At 38.3% G+C, this 26,034-nt stretch overlaps 1 protein-coding gene across 1 annotated transcript; it reads left to right on the forward strand.

The window, feature by feature from the left end:
• Nucleotides 1–24,548: 24,548 nt before the first annotated feature.
• Nucleotides 24,549–25,214, forward strand: LOC141632922 (uncharacterized). The gene has a single exon (XM_074445421.1). The coding sequence runs from the start codon at nt 24,549–24,551 to the stop codon at nt 25,212–25,214; it is 666 nt and encodes a 221-aa protein (XP_074301522.1).
• The last annotated feature ends 820 nt before the right edge of the window (nt 25,215–26,034 follow it).

The raw sequence follows: 26,034 nt of genomic DNA on the forward strand, positions 1-26,034 counted from the left end.
CGATTGAGTCAAGCGTACCATTGACGATACACATTTCTGTTTCGTCAAAGAGCTTTCATCACCTTCGATCACGAGGCTAGGGTACCCTCCTTACACATTTTCTTTGGATTGGTATCCCTCTCGAAAATCGGGGCTTGATTGCTTGGTGTGTAACCCACCCTTTAAGCCAAAATCCGTGTCAGCATTATGCATAATATAATGAAACTGCGAGTGCTTATGTGTTATGTGATCATAAGTCCTTCCATGTCATTTTCAAACTTTCAAAAACACCTTTTTATGCCGTTATAATGGCCATTTCAAAACCTGGTTTTTGTAACAATTTCAAATGTACCTTTTCATGCCGTTGTAATGACGATTTTCAAACTCGGCTTTTACAAGCGTTTCAAAACACCTTTTTTATGCCGGCTTAATGACGATTTTTCAAACTCGATTTTCTACAACCACGTCAACACGCCTTTTTAGGCCGTCGTAATGACGATTTTAAAACTCGGTTTTCTACAACCATTTCAACAAGCCTTTCTAGGCCGTCGTAATGACGATTTTCATACTCGGCTTTTACAACCGTTTCAAAACATCTTTGTACGCCGTTATAATGGCCGTTTCAAACCTCGGTCTTTCGCCGACCGTTCCATTTCAACACTCCTTTCTAGGCCGTCGTAATGACGATTTTCAAACCCGGTTTTCTACAACCATTTCAACACGCCTTTTTAGGCCGTCGTAATGACGATTTTCAAACCCGGTTTTTTATAAACCATTTCAAATACATCTTTTTATGCCGTTATAATGGCTATTTCAAAACACGGTTTTTATAACCATTTCAAATGCACCTTTTCATGCCGTTGTAATGACGACTTCAAACCTTGGTTTTCACTAGCCATTTCAAAATACCCTTTTACGTCGCTGTCGTAATGACGAATTCTACCCTCGAAATTTCAAAATTCGAAATCAATTTTCAAACAAAAACGGTTTTCTAACCCGTCGTAATGACAAATTCAATCCTCATAATTTCCAATTTCAAATCATTGAAAACAAATTTAACCGTTTACAAATTTCAATTTAAAATCAAATGTTTGAAAATAAATTTAACCGTTTTCAAATTTCAAATCCAATTTCAAATCATTTGAAAACAAATTTAACCGTTTTCAAATTCAATTTAAAATCAAATCTTTGAAAACAAATTTAACCGTTTTCAAATTTCAAATCCAATTTCAAATCATTTGAAAACAAATTTAACCGTTTTCAAATTTCAATTCGAAATCAAATCTTTGAAAACAAATTCAACCGTTTTCAAATTCAATTCCAATTTCAAATCATTTGAAAACAAATGTAACCGTTTTCAAATTTCAATTCAAAATCAAATCTTTGAAAACAAATTTAACCGTTTTCAAATTTCAATTTCAATTCCAAAATTTTTAAAAACAAATTCAACCGTTTTTAAATTTTAAATCCAATTTCAAATCTTTGAAAACAAATTTAACCGTTTTCAAATTTCAAATTCAAAATCAAATCGTTTGAAAAAAAATTTAACCGTTTTCAAATTTTTAACACAATTTCAAAATCTTTTGAAAGCAAATTTAACCGTTTTCATGGCCATTGTGATGACGATTCCAAACTCTTCAATTCTCGATTTTCAAATCCGTGATTCGGAATTTCAAAAACCGTCTTCGGAAACAATACATTGTTTTCAGAGCCGCCGCAATCTCAACTCAAACCGTCTTTTGAAAACAAACCTAAGACAACCCTTTCAACTGTCCGACCTTCTAAAGAACCCTACTCTTCGGAAGCCATCCATAAAGTGCAAATGAATCTTTTTGAAAATTTCTATTTTTGAAAATTTCAGTCCACCATTCCGATTCAGCCTCGAGTCGATTAGAGTCCAGTCGATTTCAAGTCAAGTCGTCTAGATAACGTTGAGTCTCCGCCGAAGTTAGTACCTACCTTCTGGTCTAGGTCGTGTCGCCTAATTGTCGAGACATCTTCAATGGCGTTAGGAGAGTCAAAACCTGTTGGGTTTTGAACCCGTATTTCCCTTACATTACGGGTCAAAGGTCAAGTTTGTGTACGTGTCTTGTCTAACGGCGTCACGCCATCAACGCATATATAAACTAAATCAGAAGTTGTCTGTCTAGGCATCACTACGCCAACGTTGACACTCGAGTCTCAATTCAAGTCATATAGCAAGATTTCAAACACAAGAGGTCATTCACTATCTTTAATGAACTCATAATCTATTCACACTGTCGCGTCTTCACGACATAACCGCCTTTAATACATATGTGTCGTACTTGTCTTTGTTTGTGCAATCTCTTGCCAAGACAAGTTATAACGCCTATCGTTATGTCAAATAGGAATCCCTTGGGTGCCATCGATCGCCAACCGGAAACTCAAGAAGCTGATCAACCTTCATCCGCCATGACTTCTGCCGAAACCAACAACAATGGTCCTTCGACTCCTAGCTACCATGGAAAACTTGAGCACTCGTCTCTCCCAAGTTGAGGACAAAATGATAACCGATAGTTTTACCTCTTCTGATATAGAGCAAAGGGTTAAGCTTCTTGAAAGCTGGCTACTGGCCAACGACCAAACCAAAACCAGACGACCTCATAGGTCCTTCCCTGATTTGGGTATGCCTTATGCCACAGCCTTGGAAAGGCTAATCTCCAAAGGAAAGCTCAAACCAATTGCTCCAAATCCAGACCCTTTACCAATCAAGCGAGGTCGAAGATGGGATGGAAAACTGTTTTGTCAATATCACCAAGGTCGCGGACACGATACTGAAATGTGTCTCCCCTTGAAAGGTGCCATCCTTGATATGATCGAAAAGGGTGAATTACCATTACCCCCCTCAACAAATAACAAAAACAACCCTCCTGAAAACCCTACTTGACACAGTCAGGAATCTTCCCTAGACTGCTCTCATCTCATCTCTCCTAAGGATGAGAAAATTCATGCGATTGATGAAGATGGCATACAAAGAGCTATAATGATGCTCTCCATCTCTATCAACAACATATTCTCAAAGCTACAAGTGGCTATCGATGATTTGAACACTCGGGTAGCTAATTTGGAGAAGAGGTTTGGTAGTACCGAAAATGAACCTGACCATGAGGGAAACCAACCCTCCGTTCACCAACCAACAGCTGTTGAAAATGAGGAGTCATCCGACGGTTCCCACATCCATGAACCCACCAACAAAGAACATGAAATTGTCTCACCAAATACCCCTTCAAAATACCAAACAATTTCCTCAAAACTTCCCATTAATAACAACCAAATCCTGTTTCTGCCCAGGATTGACAAAAACAAAAACAAAACTCACAAAAACATCCCAAAAAATACCAATTTTGGAACCATGGGAAAACATCAAAGGGTATTCACAGATCTGGGAATAACATATGGCACCGCTTGAAGGAAAAGTAGATCTATATACTAACATATTCATATATGTTCCATTTTAATTTGTCATAAAATTAACAAGTGATCTTATTCATGCAAACTATTTAACAAAGTAAAGAAGAATTAATCCTTACATTGGAATTTCGGTTCATGTGGGCACAAAAGAGATCTACTTCTCTTTTGTTCTTGAGCTTTCCTTTTGGATGAACAAAGACCCAAGTGTAGGATCTCTCCCAAGGATTTATACCCAAGACACACTCTTAATAAAATTAATATAATGTATACTAGATAATGATAATTTTGTAAAGAAAAATTGACCCAAAAAATATTTGGTTATCTCACCCAAAACCGGTTGAGAGAGGAATGATAGAGGAAATTTTTTCTCTTTCTAAAACTCTTGTTTTTAGATGATATGAATGAATAATATCACTAGTTATTTTTAAGTGAATATTAGGCAAAAATAAGAAGAAAAATCTCATGGATTTCTCTTCCCAAAACCGGTGGGAGTGGAGGAAAAATAGAGCCAATGCATGCTCATGGTTACCTTTACAAGAATATGTAGGTGTGCATGGCTAGCAATAGGTTTACATAATCATGTTTTCCATTAACTTTAATCAACATAAAATATATGTTAAATCCTCCCACTATTTCGGCCAAATGGAGATAAAATGGATTCCATTTTATCTTTGTCAATTGTCAATATGTCACATGTCATATGTTGCATAAATTTGTTGTGCATTTTTAACATATTAAAAATCAACGTATTATTATTAAAAATACGTCACATACAAAAATCGACTTAGTAATTCACAATTACTTGTGCCAAAATATTTTACCAATTATAAATCACAACAATTTGTATTTATAATAATTCATTTAAATTTAATTGTTTCCTTAAACAATAATTTCATCTGAGTAATGATACAATTCGATTACTCAGACCGTATCTCATTTTAATAAATTTCAATGTGATACGTAAATTTTACTTCCAAAATCGTCCATCAATTTTCAAGTAATTTAATTAACTCGTAACATTATACGATTAATTAAATGATCAATTAAGAGTGTTATCCTTTAGGTATGACCTAGGGGATCAACTGATCACCACCGTCACACGACAGTAATGTCAAACTCTAGTCAGCCAATCATTACCGATATATGTTGATCAGTTGACAGTAAAAAATATTACTTCCCAATTTTATTCTTTATAATGAGATTTAAACATGTGATCATCATGATCAACAGTCGTGATCGCATTATTGTCGGAGGACACATATTCCAACAATCTCCCACTTGTCCTCTACAAGTGTGCGTCACCAATTCTCTTGTCCTATTACTATCTCCCACTCAATGCAAGGTGTCTTTCAGGTCGTACTTGCAAGTGATCATATCGAGAGTGGTTTCCTCGATCTGGAGAATAACTGATTTTCCGGACTTATCTATCATAGATACTTTCCGAGCGTGGCCACGCATTTCCAGTTCATTACTCCTCGAGTGGCCCTGAGATATTGTTATAACCCTGACTAGGGGTGGACAATTCCTATCGCACTCATTCCTTTCAACTAGCCACAGCCATCATAACCCAAAATGTGCCCATTTGACCCCATTTACGAAGGTCGTAGTAACACTAATCAAAGTTAATCTGAAACTGTGCCATCTTAGGCGAATAGTCTTTAGTCAAAAGAATCGACTCATTAGAATACTATAGTAGCTCTCGCCACGACCAGGCTATATAAATTGCCAGAACTCTATAAGCGATCATAAGGCCCGACAAAATGTTCCTAACAGTCTGCCTATGTGATCGATTAGTCATCTCACATGACTCTATAGCATTTGAACTTGCCATCAATCGCATCACACTCTAGTCACTTCGAGACGTCACCTCATACAAGTGACTATGGGCAAATACTATGTTAATCCGTGTTCACTTTAACGGGGTTCAATTGTCATTACAACCCGTTTGGATGTAACAATGTATAAATTGAAGATAAAAGACAAATGTGATTGTGAACATGAACAAAAACAACACTTTTATTTCATTTCAAAATCTAACAAAAACTTGGTACACGTTTAAGTCCCATGGACGTAACATGTCCATCATGCTTAGCCTGCGATAAAGGCTTGGTGAGTGGATCGGCTATGTTTTCATCCGTCCCAACCTTACAAATCGCAATTTCCTTTCTCTCAATGAAATCTCTTATTACATGATATTTTCTAAGTACATGTCTAGATCTATTACTAGACTTCGGCTCCTTAGCTTGGAAGATCGTCCCACTATTATCACAATAGAGAGTGATGGGATCATTGGCGGTAGGTACTACTTTTAGACCTTCCGTGAATTGCCTGATCCAAACAGCTTCCTTAGCAACTTCGATGCTTTGCAATGTACTCACCTCCGTTGTAGAATCCGCTGGTTACAACTTCCTTGAAGCTTCTCCAGCTTACGGCACCACCATTGAGCATAAAAACGAAACCAGCTTGTGATTTCAAGTCATCTCTATCTGTTTGAAAACTTGAGTCCGTGTATCCATTAACACGTAACTCAGTATCTCCTCCAAACACTAGGATATAATCCTTAGTTCTTCTCAAGTACTTAAGGATGTTCTTGACGCTATCCAGTGACTCTCACCTGGATTTCCTTGATATCTACTCGTCATGCTCAAGGCGTACGAGACATCGGGACGTGTGCATATCATGGCATACATGATTGATCCAACAGCGGAAGCATAAGGGATCAACTTCATGCGTTCAACATCATTGGGTTCGGAGAGAAATTGAGTCTTGCTCAATATCGTCCCGGTTACCACAGGTACCAAACCCCTTTCAGATTTGTCCATGCTGAACCGTCGAAGAATCTTATCAACATAAGACTCTTGACTTAGTGCCAATATCCTCTTGGATCTATCTCTATGGATCCGGATACCTAATATGCGTTGTGCCTCTCCTAAATCCTTTATTTGGAAGTGGTTACTTAACCACTTCTTAACAGAAGACAACATTGGAATATCATTTCCAATGAGTAGTATGTCATCGACATACAAGATTAGGAACACAACATTGCTCCCACTAAATTTCATGTATAAACATGGTTCCTCAATACTTCGAGTGAAACCATTTTCCTTTATAACATGATTGAATCGATGGTTCCAACTTCTAGATGCTTGCTTAAGACCATAAATGGATCTCTTAAGCTTGCACACTTTGTTAGGATTTTTAGAATCAACAAAACCTTCGGGTTGTATCATGTACACCTCCTCTTCTAAATGCCCATTTAGAAAAGCGGTTTTGACATCCATTTGCCATATTTCATAATCATGAAATGCGGCAATCGCTAACAAAATCCGTATGGATCTTAGCATGGCTACGGGGGCGAAGGTCTCATCATAATGGAGACCTTGGACTTAGGTAAATCCTTTTGCCACTAGCCTAGCTTTGTAGACATCATCATATCCTTCTATGCCATTTTTGACTTTGAATATCCATTTGCATTGAAGGGGTCTTGCCCCTTTAGGCAAATCTACCAAGTCCCAAACTTGGTTTTCATGCATAGAATCCATTTCGGACTTCATGGCTTCAAGCCATAAGGAGGAATTTGGACTAGAGATTGCGGCCTTGTAGGTGGCGGGCTCGTCACTTTCCATAAGCAACACATCGAGTGTTCCATCTTCCTCGATAAGTCCCACATATCGATCGGGATGGCGAATTACTCGACCCGTCCTTCTTAGTGGAGGAGGTAAAACCGCGTTAGACGACGAAGGAACTTCTTCTTGCGTCTCTACCTCGGTTTGTGGCTCTTGAACTTCGTCAAGTTCAAAATTTCTCCCACTCTGTCTCTTAGAAATAAATTCTCTTTCTAAGAAGACAGCCTCGCAAGACACAAACACTTTGTTATCTTGAGGTTTGTAGAAGTAGTATCCTCGAGAGGTCGAGGGGTAACCTACAAAGATGCATTTTTCGGATCTTGGGGCAAGCTTGTTGTCGTTCTTAGTCTTGACGTAAGCATCACATCCCCAAATCTTCATATAGGATATATTGGGGATCCTTCCCGTCCACATCTCACATGGAGTCTTTTCGGTGGACTTTGTGGGACTATTGTTCAAAGATCGAATTGCGGTTTGAATCGCAAATCCCCAAAATGAGTTCGGTAACTCGGTTTGACTCATCATGGATCGAACCATATCAAGTAGGGTTCGATTCCTCCTTTCGGCAACACCATTGAGTTGTGGTGTTCCGGGTGGAGTAAGTTGTGATATAATACCACAACCTTTCAAGTGTGAATCAAATTCAAGGCTAAGATATTCTCCACCACGATCGGATCGTAGTGCCTTAATCCTTTTGTTCAATTGGTTCTCTACTTCTTTTTGAAATTCTTTGAATCTCTCAAACACTTCACTCTTATGCGTCATTAAATAGACATACCCATGTCTACTCAAGTCGTCGGTGAAAGTTATAAAGTAGTCATAATTTCCACGAGCGGTGATACTCATTGGTCCACATACATCGGTGTGTATGAGTCCTAATAGTTCACTAGCTCGTGTCCCTTTACCACTAAAAGGATTACGAGTCATTTTGCCAAGTAGGCAATATTCGCATGTACCATATGATTGATAATCAAATGGTGTAATCACATTAGTCGAAATTAATCTTTTGATGCGATTCTCGTTTATGTGACCTAATCGACAATGCCAAATGAACGCTTCACTTGGGTCACTTGATTTGAGTTTCTTTGATTGAATGTTATAGATATCATTAGTCGGATTTGAGGTCTCTAAAATGTAAATGCCATTGATAGAGGAAGCTTGGCCTATAACCAAGTCGTTCCTAGAAATAGTACAACGATTGTTCTTAATGACAAAAAAAAAACCGTCCATGTCTAGCATGGCGATTGAAATAATGTTTTTAGAGAGTGTAGGCACATAAAAACAATTATGTAAATACAACTCAAATCCATTAGGCAAAGCCAAAACATAAGTTCCTTTGGATTCGGCCGCTACCCGAGCTCCATTTCCAAGGCATAGATCCACATCTCCCTTGCTAAGCCTCTTCACGTCTCTTAAACCCTGTAAATGATTACAAAGGTGAGAACCACAACCGGTATCTAGTACCCATGTCGTAGTGGAAGTATAATTTATATCAATAACATAAATTTCCTTAGGAATTTTACCTTTTGGAGTGATGATTCCTTCCCTTATATTTCGCAAATATACGGGACAATTCCTAAGCCAATGTCCCATGCCATAGCAATAATGGCACTCATCATTAACTTGCTTCAAGTTTTGATTTTCTTTCCTTCTTCTTGAACCTTTTGCCCTTTGAAGCAAGAACTTGATTGCTTGAGCTCCCACTAGTTTTGGCATCTTTATCTTCCAGAGACAAAGACCCTATAGATTGTATGAGGTAGTCTTCCTGAGACGGACTCACACGAGGTCTAGTAGTAGTAGGTGGTTTAGAAGAAGTGATGAAGTTAAGGTTTCCATCCGAACCTATCCCAAAATGAAGTTCTCTAGTAGTGTCGAAATCATTGTTGGAGCAAACGTCGTCAAAAACATTGCGGTAAGACTCAATAGTTATCGGTGCGGTAGCATTTGATGGATTCATTGTAATGAACTACAAATATGGAGGAAAAGGAAATATTAACATTTGTCTTTTTAAATCATACTTGCAAATTAACAAGATATGAACATTTATATAGTGACCTCTACCCAACTATAATAAATGATTCCAAGACCCAAATTCATATCGATTTAGGCACGGTAGGGCCGATACATCCTTTATCAATATAACTCGGTGGATTAACGTTTAATCGATTCTACTTTTAGAACTCTTGGTCGATAATATTACATTAACAATTATCTTTAGCCCAAAACACATCCGAAAAGGGCACGGTGTGGCCGATACATCCCTTATCAAAAACTTTTGTTGAGTTCAATCTAAATTTCGAATAAATGTGTCCATGATCCAAATCCACATCAACTTGGGCACGGTAGGGCCGATTCATCCCTTATCAACATTAATTCGGTGGATAGACATTTATCACCCACTTCCCCTACGTAACAAGTTTTGTACCCCGGTAGGGCCGAGTGCACTCCCTCGCGAAATAGGTTTTCATGGTTTCTACTATTTGGTAAGGCTATGTCTCAATTAATTGTTTTAGCGAGAGGTCATGTCAATTTATTATCTATCACGTTTTAAGTGAACTAAAGCGGTGAACTACGATAATTTTAATTGACACGGTCGATAAACTCGATGAAAGAAGATGCATGTTTTAGTTATGGCGATTTAGCGATGCATGTGACATAAAATAAAATGCAAGCATAAAATAAATCCTAGTATGGCCTTTCCTAAAATAGAAAAACTATTTAACTATTACATATTCGGAAACCAACTCCATTGGTCCCTTGAACTTCGGTTGTGGCACGCATCTCGAGGTAACACCGTCTTTATGTATCGCCATCTTGAAGAAATCCGTCTTTGGGAACTCCGAGATAAATTAAATTACATAGCAAATTACATAATTTCATATTATACATTTGTAACTAAGATAAAATAAAATAAATTTATTAAATTACAAGACGGTGATACGAGATCACAATAAAAATTACAACCGAATCGATATTCTCATACATTTCGGGAAATACCAATTAAAAACTAAGGCCATACTAAGTAAAATTACATAATTCAAAAATTACATAAATTAAATTATGACAATCATAAAGAAAATGCAGCATTATAATATGTATGAACATGCCCAATTTTAATGCTAAATCGCCTTTAATTAGCCAATATCGTATATTACTCGGTTTTTACGGATTTGCGTGATTTCAACATTTTATAATCACAAAAATTACATAAATTCATATTTATGCATAAGTTAATTACCCTAACCTCTTAGGACTCAAAATTTAGTCTTCACTAATAATTTGACCATAATTAACTCATATTTATAAAAATTGTTCATTAATGGACTTAAAATTATAAAAATAAGCTATAAACTTCAAATAAATCACAAAAATTTCAAATAAATTCAAAATTTGAAATTTAAACTCATGAACATTATGGACAAATACCATGAAACTCATAATGTTCAAAAAACTTTGGTTAAAAATTTCGAAATTTATCCGGAAAAACAATGTTGCGGTTTATCGGTTTTAACCAAAATAATCATAAAAACATGTGAAAAATTATATACATTAACTTTTCAATTTTAGATCTAAAAAAGATAATAAAATGCAACATATGATGTTTTTCTTTAGTCATAGAGTATGTTTTATTAATTTTTTCATTAATTAAGTCACTATTCATGCCATTTTTCTTCAAAAATCCATAAATCATGCAAAAACACTTCACTATAGCCCATTATTTTACACACATCTTTTAAAGTTGTATGTGACAACATACTAAATTTCTATGACCAGATTCGAAATTTATCTCATATTAACCTATTTTTCACCTAAATCCGAATTTAATAATGAAAAATCCATTTGTCGAGCATAACATGTCCAAAAATTATGAAACTTTACAGGTTATCTCAAAATAATATATGTGAAACATTTCCAAAAATTACTGGAAAATTCGAATTATAGATAATTTTAGACCGAAAATGACATTTTTACTCATAAAATCATATTTAAATGCCATTATTGTATAATATGAACAATAAAAATCCGTAAATTAACCAAAATATCCTAAAACATTTTAGGACCAGAAATTTTAACATGCATGAATTAATTTCGTGATATATCATAATAACACAAATTTTACAAGTTTTATATGTTAATCTTTATAACTCGGAAAAACTTTTAACCGATTTGCATGCAAACAACCATGGCTCTGATACCAATTGAAGGAAAAGTAGATCTATATACTAAAATATTCATATATGTTCCATTTTAATTTGTCATAAAATTAACAAGTGATCTTATGCATGCAAACTATTTAACAAAGTAAAGAAGAATTAATCCTTACATTGGAATTTCGGTTCATGTGGGCACAAAAGAGATCTCCTTCTCTTTTGTTCTTGAGCTTTCCTTTTGGATGAACAAAGACCCAAGTGTAGGATCTCTCCCAAGGATTTATACCCAAGACACACTCTTAATAAAATTAATATAATGTATACTAGATAATATTAATTTTGTATAGAAAAATTGACCCAAAAAATATTTGGTTATCTCACCCAAAACCGGTTGAGAGAGGAATGATAGAGGAAATTTTTTTCTCTTTCTAAAACTCTTGTTTTTAGATGATATGAATGAATAATATCACTAGTTATTTTTAAGTGAATATTAGGCAAAAATAAGAAGAAAAATCTCATGGATTTCTCTTCCCAAAACCGATGGGAGTGGAGGAAAAATAGAGCCAATGCATGCTCATGGTTACCTTCACAAGAATATGTAGGTGTGCATGGCTAGCAATAGGTTTACATAATCATGTTTTCCATTAACTTTAATCAACATAAAATATATGTTAAATCCTCCCACTATTTCGGCCAAATGGAGATAAAATGGATTCCATTTTATCTTTGTCAATTGTCAATATGTCACATGTCATATGTTGCATAAATTTGTTGTGCATTTTTAACATATTAAAAATCAACGTATTATTATTAAAAATACGTCACATACAAAAATCGACTTAGTAATTCACAATTACTTGTGCCAAAATATTTTACCAATTATAAATCACAACAATTTGTATTTATAATAATTCATTTAAATTTAATTGTTTCCTTAAACAATAATTTTATCTGAGTAATGATACAATTCGATTACTCAGACCGTATCTCATTTTAATCAATTTCAATGTGATACGTAAATTTTACTTCCAAAATCATCCGTCAATTTTCAAGTAATTTAATTAACTCGTAAAATTATACGATTAATTAAATGATCAATTAAGAGTGTTATCCTTTAGGTATGACCTAGGGGATCAACTGATCACCAACGTCACACGACAGTAATGTCAAACTCTAGTCAGCCAATCATTACCGATATATGTTGATCAGTTGACAGTAAAAAATATTACTTCCCAATTGTATTCTTTATAATGAGATTTAAACATGTGATCATCATGATCAACAGTCGTGATCGCATTATTGTCGGAGGACACATATTCCAACACCGCTATGGAGATACTTGCTTAAGAAGGAATGCTCCAACCCATTGGTCCGACTCCGGACAAACCTGAACACAAAAGAACCCGATTCTGGGATGGTAATGCCTATTGCCAATATCATCAAGGCAAGGGCCATGACACCGAAACCTGTTTCAAACTCAAGCATACCATTCAAGATATGATTAAAGCTGGCAAAATCATAATTGCACCTCACAGTCAAGACAATCCTTTTGAATGTCTCAAGCCAAACAGCAAGGTTGAACGTTCTCAAAGGACATTCACCAACCTCAACACAACCTATGCCGCGGCTCTTCAAAATCTTATGACTGAAGGGAAACTACAACTAATCGGGCCCACTCCGGACCTGTCTGAATGCAGGAGAACCCGTTTCTGGGACGGCAGTGCCTATTGCCAATATCATCAAGGAAAGGGTCATGACACTGAAACATGCTTCAAACTGAAACATGTTTTTCAAAATATGATCGACAACCATGAACTGATGGCTCCATCCCTAGGCTAACCAAGTGATGAAAACAACCCTCCTGAACATCTCTTTCTGCAAGGAGATGAGAGCCTCATGGACTATTGTCCTCATATCATTCCCAACAACGAGAGTGAAGTGCTCAAGTGGGTCAATGCTCAAGACCAGACATTCAAGCTGCTGGATGTTACGGAGGAGACCTTCGAGGAGGAACATGATGATTGGAAGTTCGTATCTACGATTGAGTCCGAGTCCGAGTCCGAGTCTTAAGCTTTCTCATATCTATCCTAGCGTTTGTCCTTTTTATTCCTAAATGACAACTGGGGGCTGTCCCCATGAGTCACATGTATCCATCGAGTCTGTGCTAACCTCTTATTTATCTAAATAACAGCACAATTTCCAACTATCATATATTCTCCCCTTTACCATTTCCCGTTGACAACGAGAATTGATTTGAGAATTGATTTAAAACAAACAATATGTTCCAATTCAACGTGAGTATACTCGAGTGACGTTCCGTACCGAGTAAGCGGAGGACTCGAAACTCCGTGTCCATTTGCTTTACCTATTCCATGTCTGGCAATAGAAACCTTTCATTAGCACCCGATTTAGAACGAGCTTCTATCAAAGGGATCCTACGACGAACCTAGATAACAAACCAGAACATCTCCTTGTTCATGATCAATGACGGAAGGCAAGCCCATTCCCCAAAAAAACATCCCATCACCAAATATCAACCTCTCACCAACATGTACATCCCCGTTTGCACCTTTACCTGCCTCGAATGAAGGACGCCAAAGAACCAATAAATCAAAAACCAAAGCCAAAGCAAAACCAGAGCCAAGGCCAAAATCAAAGCCCAAGCCAATAGCCATTCACCAAAAGCCAAAACGAAAGGCCAAAATCAAAGGCCCAAGCTAATATCCTTTCACCCAAAGCCAAAGCGAAATGCCAAAAATCAAAGGCTCCAGCCAATATCCATTCACCCAAAGCCAAAGCTCAAGGCCAAAGCAAAAACCAAAGCCAAAAGCAATTCACTCAAGGCCATAGCCAAAGTCAAAGTCAAAGCAAAAACAAAAGTGAAAGCCAAAGCCAAAGGCTACTCGCCCAACGTCACGGCCAAGACCCAAACCAAAATCAAAACAAAATAAGATTGAAACCCTTTTCTCAAAAAGGCAAAATCCAAAGAAAGCATGCAACACCCAAAATCCTGGACAAGTGAGTACAAAATACCAAGTCCAGGACCAACAAGTCCAAATCCCAGGACCAACGAGTCCAACACACCAAATCCCGGACCGACAAGTCCAAAACACCAAACAAGTCAGTCCAAAACACCAAATCCAGGACCAACAAGTCCAAAGCCCATGACCAACGTTTCTTCCCTCCAAACTCCAAGACCAACAAGTAAAAAATGCAAAAATACCAAAACCTGATGTCAAAGAGCTAAAATGATAGCTCAAGACTCGTCAACTTACAACAAACCCAACCTTTCTTCACCCTTAATTCCTTCCAGAGACTGTTATAGGGAGACCTATCAAGGATCTTGGGGATTCCCCTCAAGATCATAACCAAAACTGCTTCACCCTTAAGTTCTTCCAGAGACTGTTATAGTGAGACGTATCAAGGATCTTAGGGATTCCCCTCAAGATCATAACCAAAACTGCTTCACCCCTAAGTCCTTCTAGAGACTGCTACAGGGAATCCTATCTAGGATCTTGGGGATTCCCCTCGAGATCATAATCAAAACTGCTTCACCCCTAAGTCCTTCTAGAGATTGCTATAGGGAGACATATCTAGGATTCTGGTGATTCCCCTACTCAAGCTCAAAATATCTCACCTTAACCTTTAAGGTCCAGACATGGGATTCTGAACCCACTTTTATTTACCAACCATTTCGTGCTCAGGCCACATCAAGTCTAAGACCCCATTTCGCACCACATTACAAGCCGTAACCCACCGACCTAAACACCACAAAATACAAACTTCAGATTTTTTTCTGTCAAACAAACCTCTTATTACCAAGCTTCACATTCCATAATGTCGAAGCCATTTTCACCTTGACCCAGATACGGAGTCTTCAAAAAACATTGCTCCCTAGAAAGGGACATGCACATTTCATTCTTAGAGACCACTTTTTAGTATGCTCACGTAACAAGAAACCTTTTCACAAATTATGCCTCTTCGATTCATGATCAAGAGGGATTTCTATCCAATCAACTTTCGACTCACCAAATGAAATTCACCGTCGTGACCCTCAGCTCTAGATTTTTATCTGTCAAACGAACCTATTATTACCAAGCTCCACATTCCATAATGTCGAAGCCATTTTCACCCTGACCCAGATACGGAGTCCTCGAATGCTTTGCTACCGAGAACGGGACATACCTAGTCTAACCTTAGGGTCCACTTTTTAGTGTGCTCACATGATAAGGGACATTTTCACAAATTACATTTCTTCGATTCATGATCAAGGAAGAATTATCTCAAATCAATTTCTCGAGTCACCAAACGGAGTTTACCGTCGTGACCCTCACACTTTAAGGTCCTAACAACTCGCTTAGGCGCACATTCAGGCGAGTCACCAAATGGACTTTACCGTCGTGACCCTCACACTTTAAGGTCCTGACAACTCGCTTAGGCACACATTCAAAACTACGATCTGGTTTGATTTCACATCACGTGAATACGTAGGCAGTCCTTCAAGGACACAACTATACCCCTCAAAATCACTTTAAGGTCCTAACAACTCACTTAGGCACACACATTCCGAACTACGATCCGGTTTGATTTCGCAAACACGCGAATACGTAGGCAGTCCTATTACAAGGGCACAACCACACCCCCACACACATTCAATTTTCAAACCTTCAATTTGCAACCCATTGCACACACACTCAGAACTACGATCTGGTTTGATTTCGCACACACGCGAATACGTAGGATGTGGGAAATAATCTGTATACTTCCCTTTATATTGAAGGATTATAACGAATTTAACAGTGATGATCAATAGTCATAAACAAAAAACATAAACAAAGTATAAATGATTCAGAATTAACCTTCGGTCCTAGCAAAATTGGCCTAAGAACAATATCAAAATTGATATTCGCCTATCAGTTGCACCCAAGACAATATGAGATATGCCCTATTGATTGTGCTAGAATCGATCTAAAATTTTCTGTAAAATTTAGTTGTTTTGTGTTTTTTCTGATGAGAGAGAGAGAGGCTAGGTCAAGAAAAGAATTAGGGTAGAATAATTCTCTCCCTTTCTTTCTTATACTGACCGAAATTTGGAGTCAATTAGGAAAGAATAAATCTTTCCTAATTTCGGCCTAACTGACCGAAATAAGAAGTATATTCTCCTTATTTTTGGTCTTTCCAAAAATATATAAAATGTGTTAAATTGTCATCTAGTGAGGATCGAACCCATGACCTCTTGGTATGTGTACCCTCACTATTACCACTATGATACACTCATCTTGTTGATATTAAATATAACTGATTATATTTAATTACGAATTAACAGATTAATTCGTCCAAGCTAACAATACATATATTTAATTAAATATAACTTATTATATTTAATTTACGAATTGACAGTTAATTTGTCTCAACTAAGATTATTTAATTTTCATTAAATAATTATCTCATCAACACATTTACTAACTTTTTAGTCATTTTGGGCATCAATATGATTATATTTCTATAACCACATTTCTCAAACACATCCTATAGGTGTGACCTTTAGGGACCAGTTGGTCATCGCCATCTGTATGATAATAACGTCAAACTTTCTAGCAAGCCAACCGTTATTAGGTAAACGTTAATCAACTGATTAAATATATGAAGTATACCCTTGTGAACCTGTAAGAGATTTACAAATGTTATCACACTAATTTGTGGAGGACACAAGCTCCAACAAACTCCCACTTGTCCTCACAAGTGTATGTGCGATAACCGATTCACATATCCTATAAAATTTCTCCCACTCAATGTAAAACAATTTGCAAATCCGAATTCACAAAGGTCGTATTTTATAAGCGATCAATATCAAGAGTGGTTTCCCCGACTAGAGAGTAACTTAACTGATAAACGAATCAACATTCGAGCATGGCCATGCATTTCAGTTACAACTCCTCGAGTGGCCCTGAGAAATAACTATACCTGATAAGGGTTGGATATTTTCCTCAACTCGAATCCTGCAGATGTAAGCACAGTATGAAATGACCCAGAAAGAATCTACTTAGCCTCCAGTTACGGCAGACCGTGAGAAAGAAACCAAAGTCACTCAAAAACTGCTTTAATCTCAAGAGACAGTCGATAGTCAAAAGAATCGACTCTAGGAACATAATGGATGTCCTATCCACGACCTGGCACCCAATGTTTTAAACATTTAGGACTCCATTACGTTGTCACAAAAAGTTGTCCTACGAGGTATCGTCATAATCTCGCATCTGTGATCGATCAGTCAACCGTTTGACTTATGGCTCGTTGAACCCACCATCAATCGACTGCACAATATAATAGCCGGAGTTATCAGCTCACATTGGCGATTACGGACCAAAAAAAATATAATGTAATTCAGTTCACTTTGTGGCGTTCAAAGTTGTCAGTTCAATACACATGAAAACAAAATATTATATATAAGACGATGAAGTTATAAATAGTATATGAAAAAGATAATGTATCAAATCCATAATCAAGTACTACAACTCAGGAACATGTTTAATTCCCATGGAATTAACATGCCCTACATGCTTATCATAATTCAATGGTTTGGTGAGAGGATCCACGATGTTATCATCCGTCGCAATCTTGTCAATCACAATCTCTTCTTGCTCCACGTAATCACCGATCAGGTGAGCTTTCCGAAGTACATGTCTAGATTTGTTGCTAGACTTTGGCTCCTTAGCCTGGAAGATGGCACCTCTATTGTCACAATAGATGGTGATCGGGTCATTCGAACTAGGAACTACCGAAAGCCCTTGTAAGAATTGACGCATCCATATCGCTTCCTTTGATGCCTCCGAAGTGGCATAGTACTCGGATTCAGTAGTAGAATCTGCTACAACACTCTGTTTGGAACTCTTCCAGCTGACCGCAACACCATTAAGAGTGAAGACGAACCCGGACTGAGATTTTGAATCATCTCGATCCGTTTGGAAGCTAGCATCTGCGTAACCTGTTGCGCATAGCTTAGTATCACCTCCATAAGTCAATACCCAATCCTTAGTCCTCCGTAGGTACTTGAGGATATTTTTGACTGCTATCCAGTGTGTTTCACCTAGAGTCTTTTGGTACCGACTCGTCATACTCAATGCATATGCCACGTCTGGACGTGTGCATATCATGGCATACATGATCGATCCTATTGCACATGCATAAGGAACACGACTCATGCGCTCTATCCCTTCAGGCGTCGTGGGTGACTGAGACTTGCTCAACTACATCCCAGTCGTCATAGGAAGGTTCCCCTTCTTGGAATTGGTCATGCTGAACCTCTCAAGAACCTTATCCAAATAAGACTCCTGACTAAGTGATAACATCCGTCGTGATCTATCTCGGTAGATACGGATTCCCAAAATGCGCTGTGCCTCACCCAGATCTTTCATCTGGAAATGGTTCTTCAACCATTCTTTAACCGAAGATAGGAGAGGAATGTCATTCCCAATCAAGAGTATGTCATCGACATACAATATCAAGAATACAATCTTGCTCCCACTCGACTTGATATATAAGCATGGTTCCTCGACCGATCGAGTGAAGCCATACTCTTTTATCACTTGGTCGAAACGATGATTCCAACTTCGAGAAGCTTGCTTAAGTCCATAAATGGAACGCTTAAGCTTGCATACTTTCTTAGGATGCTCAAGATCTATGAAACCTTCGGGTTGCACCATGTACAACTCTTCCTCCAAATAACCGTTTAAGAAGGCGGTTTTCACATCCATTTGCCAAATTTCATACTCATGAAATGCGGCAATCGCTAATATTATCCGAATGGAACGTAGCATGACTACAGGTGCTAAAATCTCATCATAATGCAATCCGTGCACTTGAGTGAAACCTTTTGCCACAAGTCGTGCCTTATATATATCTGGTTGCGCTTCTACAGAACGCTTTATTTTGTAAAGCCATTTGCACTGTAGAGGTTTTACCTTATTAGGTAAATCAACTAGACCCCATACGTTATTCTCATACATGGAGTCCATCTCGGATTACATGGCTTCAAGACATAGCTTTGAGTCGGAATAGGCCATAGCACCTTTAAAGGTTGCGGGTTCATTACTTTCTAGAAGTAAAACGTCATTCTCCTCGACCATACCTATGTATCTGTCCGGAGGATGAGAGTCTCTACCCGACCTCCTAGGTTCCTCAGGAATATTAACCGTATCATCAGTTGAAGGTACAGCTTCCTCCATCTGTTCCTCGGTTGTTGGTTCTGGAATCTCCGACGGCTCGAAGGTTCTATTACTCGACTTGTTCTCGAGAAATTCTTTCTCTAAGAACGTCGTACTAGCCGCAACAAAAACTCGATGTTCGGTAGGCGAATAGAAGTAATGACCAAATGTTCCTTTTGGATAACCTATAAAGTATGTCTTGACTGATCGCGGGCCGAGCTTATCCTCGTGTCTCCACTTGACATAAGCCTCGCAGCCCCAAACCCGAATAAAGGACAAGTTGGGGACCGTTCCCTTCCACATTTCATATGGAGTCTTGTTGACAGCTTTAGTCGGACTTCGGTTAAGTATAAGAGCGGCTGACAAAAGAGCATAACCCCATAATGAATCAGGCACTACCGTGTGACTCATCATGGATCGAACCATGTCAAGTAAGGTTCAATTTCTCCGTTCGGACACACCATTCAATTGAAGTGTTCCAGGTGGAGTTAACTGCAAAACGATTCCACAGTCTTTCAGGTGTTGATCAAACTCATTTGAAAGATATTCGCCACCCCGATCTGAACGGAGTGCTTTAATCTTTCTACCCAGTTGGTTCTGTACCCTATACTGGTATTCCTTGAATTTCTCAAAGGACTCACTTTTATGCTTCATTAAGTAGACATATCCGTATCTACTCAAATCGTCCGTGAAAGTGATAAAATATCTATAGCCATCTCTAGCGGTAATTGAAATAGGTCCACATACGTCCGTATGTATGAGTCCTAATAGGTCACTAGCGCGCATTCCAACACCTTTGAAAGAAATTCGAGTCATCTTGCCAATGAGACATGATTCACACGTGCCATATGTAGAAAAATCGAATGCGGGAATAGTCCTATTATCGACGAGTTTCTTCACGCGTTTCTCATTTATGTGTCCCATCCGACAATGCCATAGATAGGTTTGATCTTTGTCACCAACCTTTAATTTCTTATTATTCATGTGTAATACTTCCGTGGTTTGATCTAAGATATAAATTTCATTCATGGAAACTGCTTTGCCATAAATCATTTCATTAAAAGAGAAAATACAACTATTATCCTTTATTGAAAATGTAAAACCAAAAAAAGAAACAAAAAAACAAAAAAACCTAGAGATAGAGAGAGAATGAGCGATTAACAATTCCGTGCCGCCATTGATTTTCAAACTGATGGCTAGGAAATCTAGCCAACAAAAGCAGCGAGAGATGAACTTAAGAGGAAGAAGTATTCCTGTTAAGCCTAAAAGTGATGAAACAGAAGTTGAGGAAGAAGAAATAATGGATAGTAGTAACCCTAATGCCGTGTCCTCTGGACCAAATGTTGAAGAGGAAAGGAGAACCAAAAATGTACATGATATTGTGGGAATCCCTGAATTGGTAGTGGAGACTGAAGAGGAGGATGAAACAGATGAGGGAATAGTTGACAGTGAGGAGGAGGAAGAATATGTTAGTGATAGTTTGGAACAGAGGAGTGAAGATCGAGAAAAGGACGATAAAACAGAGACTGAGGATTTGTTGCAAATTCAGCCTGAGGATGTTGCAGACGAAATTGATTATTGGAAGCAGGCAGTGATATGCTTTATCCTAGGAGCCAATCCTCCTTGGGAGATAGTTGAGGGTTTCATAAGGAGGATATGGACAAAATTCAACATTGAAAAAATCTCTTTTATGCCAAACGGGATCTTCTTGGTTAGGTTCAAAACAATGGAGATGAAAGAAAAGGTGCTTGCATCAGGTCATTATTTATTTGACAATAAACCAATGATAGTAAAAGCATGGGAGAAAGATTTGGAAATGAAAAAGGACGATGTGAAATCTGTTCCAGCATGGATCAAAATTCATAAGTTACCAATTAAGTTCTGGGGCAAGAGTTTATCTAAGATTACTAATATTGTTGGTAAATATGTCAAGTGTGATGTGGCTACGGAGGAGCGTACCAGATTAGGGTATGCTCGGGTAATGGTGGAATTGATGGTTGATCAGCAGTTACCTGCTAACATATCATTTAAAGATGAAAATGGAGGGGTAGTGCAGGTGGACATCGAGTATGAATGGAGGCCTGTTAAATGCACGATATGTCAAGGAATGGGCCATGAAAAGGAGCAGTGTAGGAAAGGAGAACAAAAGAAGATAAATCAACAGCCTGTAAAAAAAGGTCTAGAGACCGGTTAATAAAACCATGGCTGTTCCTGCACCTGTACCAGTTAAACCAGTCATTCAGAGCCTTAATAAACCTGTCCAGGTGGAAGGAAGATCTCCTGTAGGTCATCAAACACCTCTGAAACGACTGGTAAAGATGCACACGAGAGAGGTGGTTCAAGCTGGCTATAGTACTGATACTTTTGGAGCATTTTCCTATAAAGAGGTAGCAGCTTCCCCGCCAAAGAAGAGTAGTGGAGAAAATGGTAATGAGGTTTGCCCTAATCTGTCTAATGGATAGGATTGGTTTTTGGAACATTAGAGGGATGAATAGAGTAGGAAAACAAAGAGATGTTAATTATTTTTTGCAATTTCAAAATATAGGTTTGTTTGGTTTACTAGAAACCAAAATAAAGAATAAGGCCTTTACTAAGGCTGCCAGTACTTTTTCTAATTGGTGTATCACAACTAATAATGGCTATCATTCTGGTGGACGCATTTGGGTAGTTTGGAAGCCTAGTCTCTTTAGGGTGAATGTGTTGGAGTATAATGCTCAGTATATCCATATGAAAGTGTATTCTTTGGTGGATAGAAGGACTTTTTGGTTAACTATGGTCTATGCCTTTAATGGGATGCATGATAGAGAGCCTTTGTGGGATAATTTGAGACGGGTTGCTTGTACTGTATCAGGACCATGGACAGTTGCAGGGGATTTTAATTGTGTCCTGTCAGCTTCAGAGAGAGTAGGTGGAAGTACTCCCTCTAGTGAGATGGAGCCATTTAGAAGGTGTGTGTCTGACTGTGGGGTGATGGATATTACTGCAGTAGGGGCATTGTTTACATGGAATAATAAACAGAAGCCTCAAGATAGGATTTACTGACAAGATTGATAGATTCCTGGTGAATAAGGCCTGGTGTGACAGTTTCATTGATGTGTATGCACAATTCCTGCCAGAGGGGATTTTTGATCATACACCCTGTATTCTTAAAAGCTCTACTCAAGGCCAAAGCAAGAGATGCTTCAAGTACTACAATATGTGGGGTGGATCTAAGAAGTTTTTACCCATTGTGAGAGAGAACTAGGATAACAGTAGTCCTGGCACACCTATGTTCAGACTGGCAAAGAATCTGAAGAAGTTGAAACCCGAGTTAAAGAGATTGAACAAGGAGGGATACAGTGACATTAAGAATGCTGCTAGTATCTTGCAGAAGCAGGTGGAAGATATGCAAGAGGTTATTAATAAAGATCCAACTAATATGCAGCTTATCTCTGAAGAATATGAAGCCTCATTGCAATTACAGGAGTTAACCAGGGCCAAGGAAAGCTTTCTGTCTCAGAAATCCAAGCATGAATGGATTAAGGAAGGGGATGTCAACAGCTCTTATTTTCATTGCATGCTGAAGAAAAGGAGGAGTATGAATAAGGTGGTTATGGTAGAAGATATGAGGGGTAAGATGTGTGACACCCAAGAGCAAGTTCAGGATGCCTTTCTTGAATACTATCAGAATTTGCTAGGAACAAGCCAGGACATAAAGAAGATTCATAGGAGTATTATAAACAAAGGCCCTGTATGTAATGATGCACACTGGTCTAGTCTGAGGAGACCTGTAACAGGAGAGGAAGTAAAAGAGGCAATGTTTAGCATTCCTGATATTAAGTCACCTGGACCAGATGGCTACACTAGTAAGTTCTTCAAAGATGCTTGGGGAGAGGTTGGAGGGGATGTTATAAGAGCTGTTCAGGACTTCTTTCAGCATAGGTAGCTACTTAAACAGCTCAATTCTACTACTCTTACCTTAATTCCTAAGGGTGATAGGCCAAAGAGTGTACTTCAATTTCGACCTATAGCCTGCTGTAATGTAGTGTATAAGGTCATTTCCAAAATTTTATGTGTCAGGCTTGCTGATGTGTTGCCACATTTAGTGGGACAAAATCAAGGTGCTTTCATCCAACAAAGAAGCATTCAGGAGAACATCCTTATTTGCCAGGATTTGATAAGATTATATGAAAGACCTCATGCATCCCCAAGATGTTTGTTTAAGATAGATTTGCAGAAAGCTTATGACACAGTGGAGTGGGCTTTTGTAGGGCAGCTTTTAGAGGAGCTCAAATTCTCATCTGAGTTTATTGAAATGCTAATGCAGTGCATCACTACTACATACTCCCTATCTGCAAATGGAGAATTGTTTGGGTACTTTCAGGGCAAGAGGGGCCTCAGGCAGGGGGATCCTTTGTCGCCTTTGATTTTCACTCTTTATATGGAATACTTGACCCGTACTCTGCAATATGCTACCTCAAAGTATGAATTCAAATTTCATCCCCTATGCAAAAAAGCAAAGGTTAACCAGTCTGATGTTTGCAGATGATGTTCTCCTTTTTAGTAAGGGGGATGCCAATTCCATCATGTTACTTTTGAAGTCCTTTGCTACATTCTCTAAAGCAAGTGGACTGAAAGTTAGTGCTCAAAAATCAAATGCCTATTTCAGAAATGTACCTGAGCAGATAAAGAATGAAATCTTGCAGGTTTCAGTATTCACTAAAGGATGCATTCCTTTCAAGTATCTAGGGATGCCAATACAAACTACCAGAATTGGAAGACAAGACTGTGAATGTCTGATGGATAAAATCTGTTCAAGAATTCATGGATATGGAGCAAGGAAGTTTTCTTATGCAGGGAGACTTGTCATTGTGAGGAGTGTCCTTAATTCATTGCACTCATATTGGGCTTCCATTTTTATCATACCCAAAGGAATTATAAAGAGAATAGAGGCAGTTTGCAGGAATTTCCTTTGGGACAATAGTGCAGACTAGAGGAGATCTCCTCTTGTGGGATGGGATACTGTATGTAGACCAAAGGAAGAAGGGGGACTAGGACTTAAAGACCAGGAAACTTGGAACAAGGCCATGATAGGTAGGCTTGTTGACTAGGTTGCAGAGAAAAGGGATTCAATTTGGGTGCATTGGGTACATTGTAACTACCTAAAGGGACAGGAGTGGATGGAGTACTCCCCTACCATGAATTCGAGTTGGATTTGGAGAAGAATCTGCAAGGTTAAAGAGGAAATGGCTGCTGGATATACAGATGGTAAATGGGAGGTACAGCAAGATGGTTATACACCAGCTGGGTGTTATAACTGGTCTAAGGGGAACAAGCCTTGTGTCAATTGGTATAAAGTAATCTGGAATAGATGGGCTATACCCAAGCATCAATTTTTGGGGTGGCTAATTGCTCATGAAGCTCTGAACACGGTTGCTAGACTGAAGAGCTTTGGATTGGATATAGAGGACAAATGCTACCTATGTGGAGTGGATGAAGAAACTACAGGTCACTTGTTTTTTGAGTGTACGTATAGCAAAAGGGTCATCACAGAATTAAACAGGCAAACAAGGTGGGATTTTCCCATGAGGAATGTGGTTCACTGGTGTGAGCAGAGGACGGGAACAAAGGCACAAAGAGGGGTGCAGTCAACTATGATGTTGAGTGCACTTTACCAGGTCTGGAAACAGAGAAATAAAAGTAAGAATGAGGCTGTTTTGGTACGGCCTGAATGTGTGGCAAAGATGATTATGGATGAGATGAGGTCACGAGTTCGAGGCTTGGAAAGAGCAACCCTAACACAGGCTGAGAGAGACTGGTTTATAAAAATGCGTCTAGTAGAATGATAATTTATTTATGTTGGCTTTATAATCATTTGTAATTATCATTTGATATATATTTTATTCTCACATTTCACCAAAAAAAAGAAAATGTAAAACCGTCTTTAGCAAGTACGGAAACAGAAATAATGTTCTTAGATAAACTGGGTACATAGTAACAGTTATTTAAAAATAACTCAAAACCACTAGGGAGTTGGATTACATATGTTTCCTTCGAGGCGTGAGAAGAACTCGTGCTCCATTCCCGACTCGCAAGTCCACATCACCTTTTTCGAGAGGTATGATGTTCTTTAGGCCCCGCAAATGATTACACAGATGAGAACCACAACCAAGATTAAGTACCCAAGTTCAAAACTTGCATGGTTAATCTCAATCATATGAATATAAGATGACATACCAACAGGAACGACGCGGCCTGCCTTGATGTCCTCACGGTAGACGGGACAGTTCCTCCTCCAATGTCCAGTCTTGTGACAATGGTGGCACTCTATGTCACCGCCCTTGCTCTTTGCCTTACCCTGTGAGCCACTAGTCTCACTAGGCGCACTCTTACCGTTTCCTGGCTTCTTAAACTTTGGCTTACCTACAGCTAGGTCGCCATGAGCCTTGCCCTTACCTTTACCTTTGTTGTAAATCGTGAGAACATCCTGCTTCATGCTCCCACTCAATTTCATATCCTTCTCGGTCTGTACGAGAAGGGAGTGTAGCTCATGAGAACTCTTTTTCAAGTCACTCATGTAGTAGTTCGCCCTGAAAAGGGCAAAACCATCGTGAAGAGAATGAAGCATTCGGTCAATGACAATGCTCTCACTGATTTTACAATTCA

This window comes from Silene latifolia, chromosome Y (genome assembly GCF_048544455.1).
Source record: "Silene latifolia isolate original U9 population chromosome Y, ASM4854445v1, whole genome shotgun sequence".
Lineage (NCBI taxonomy): Eukaryota > Viridiplantae > Streptophyta > Magnoliopsida > Caryophyllales > Caryophyllaceae > Silene > Silene latifolia.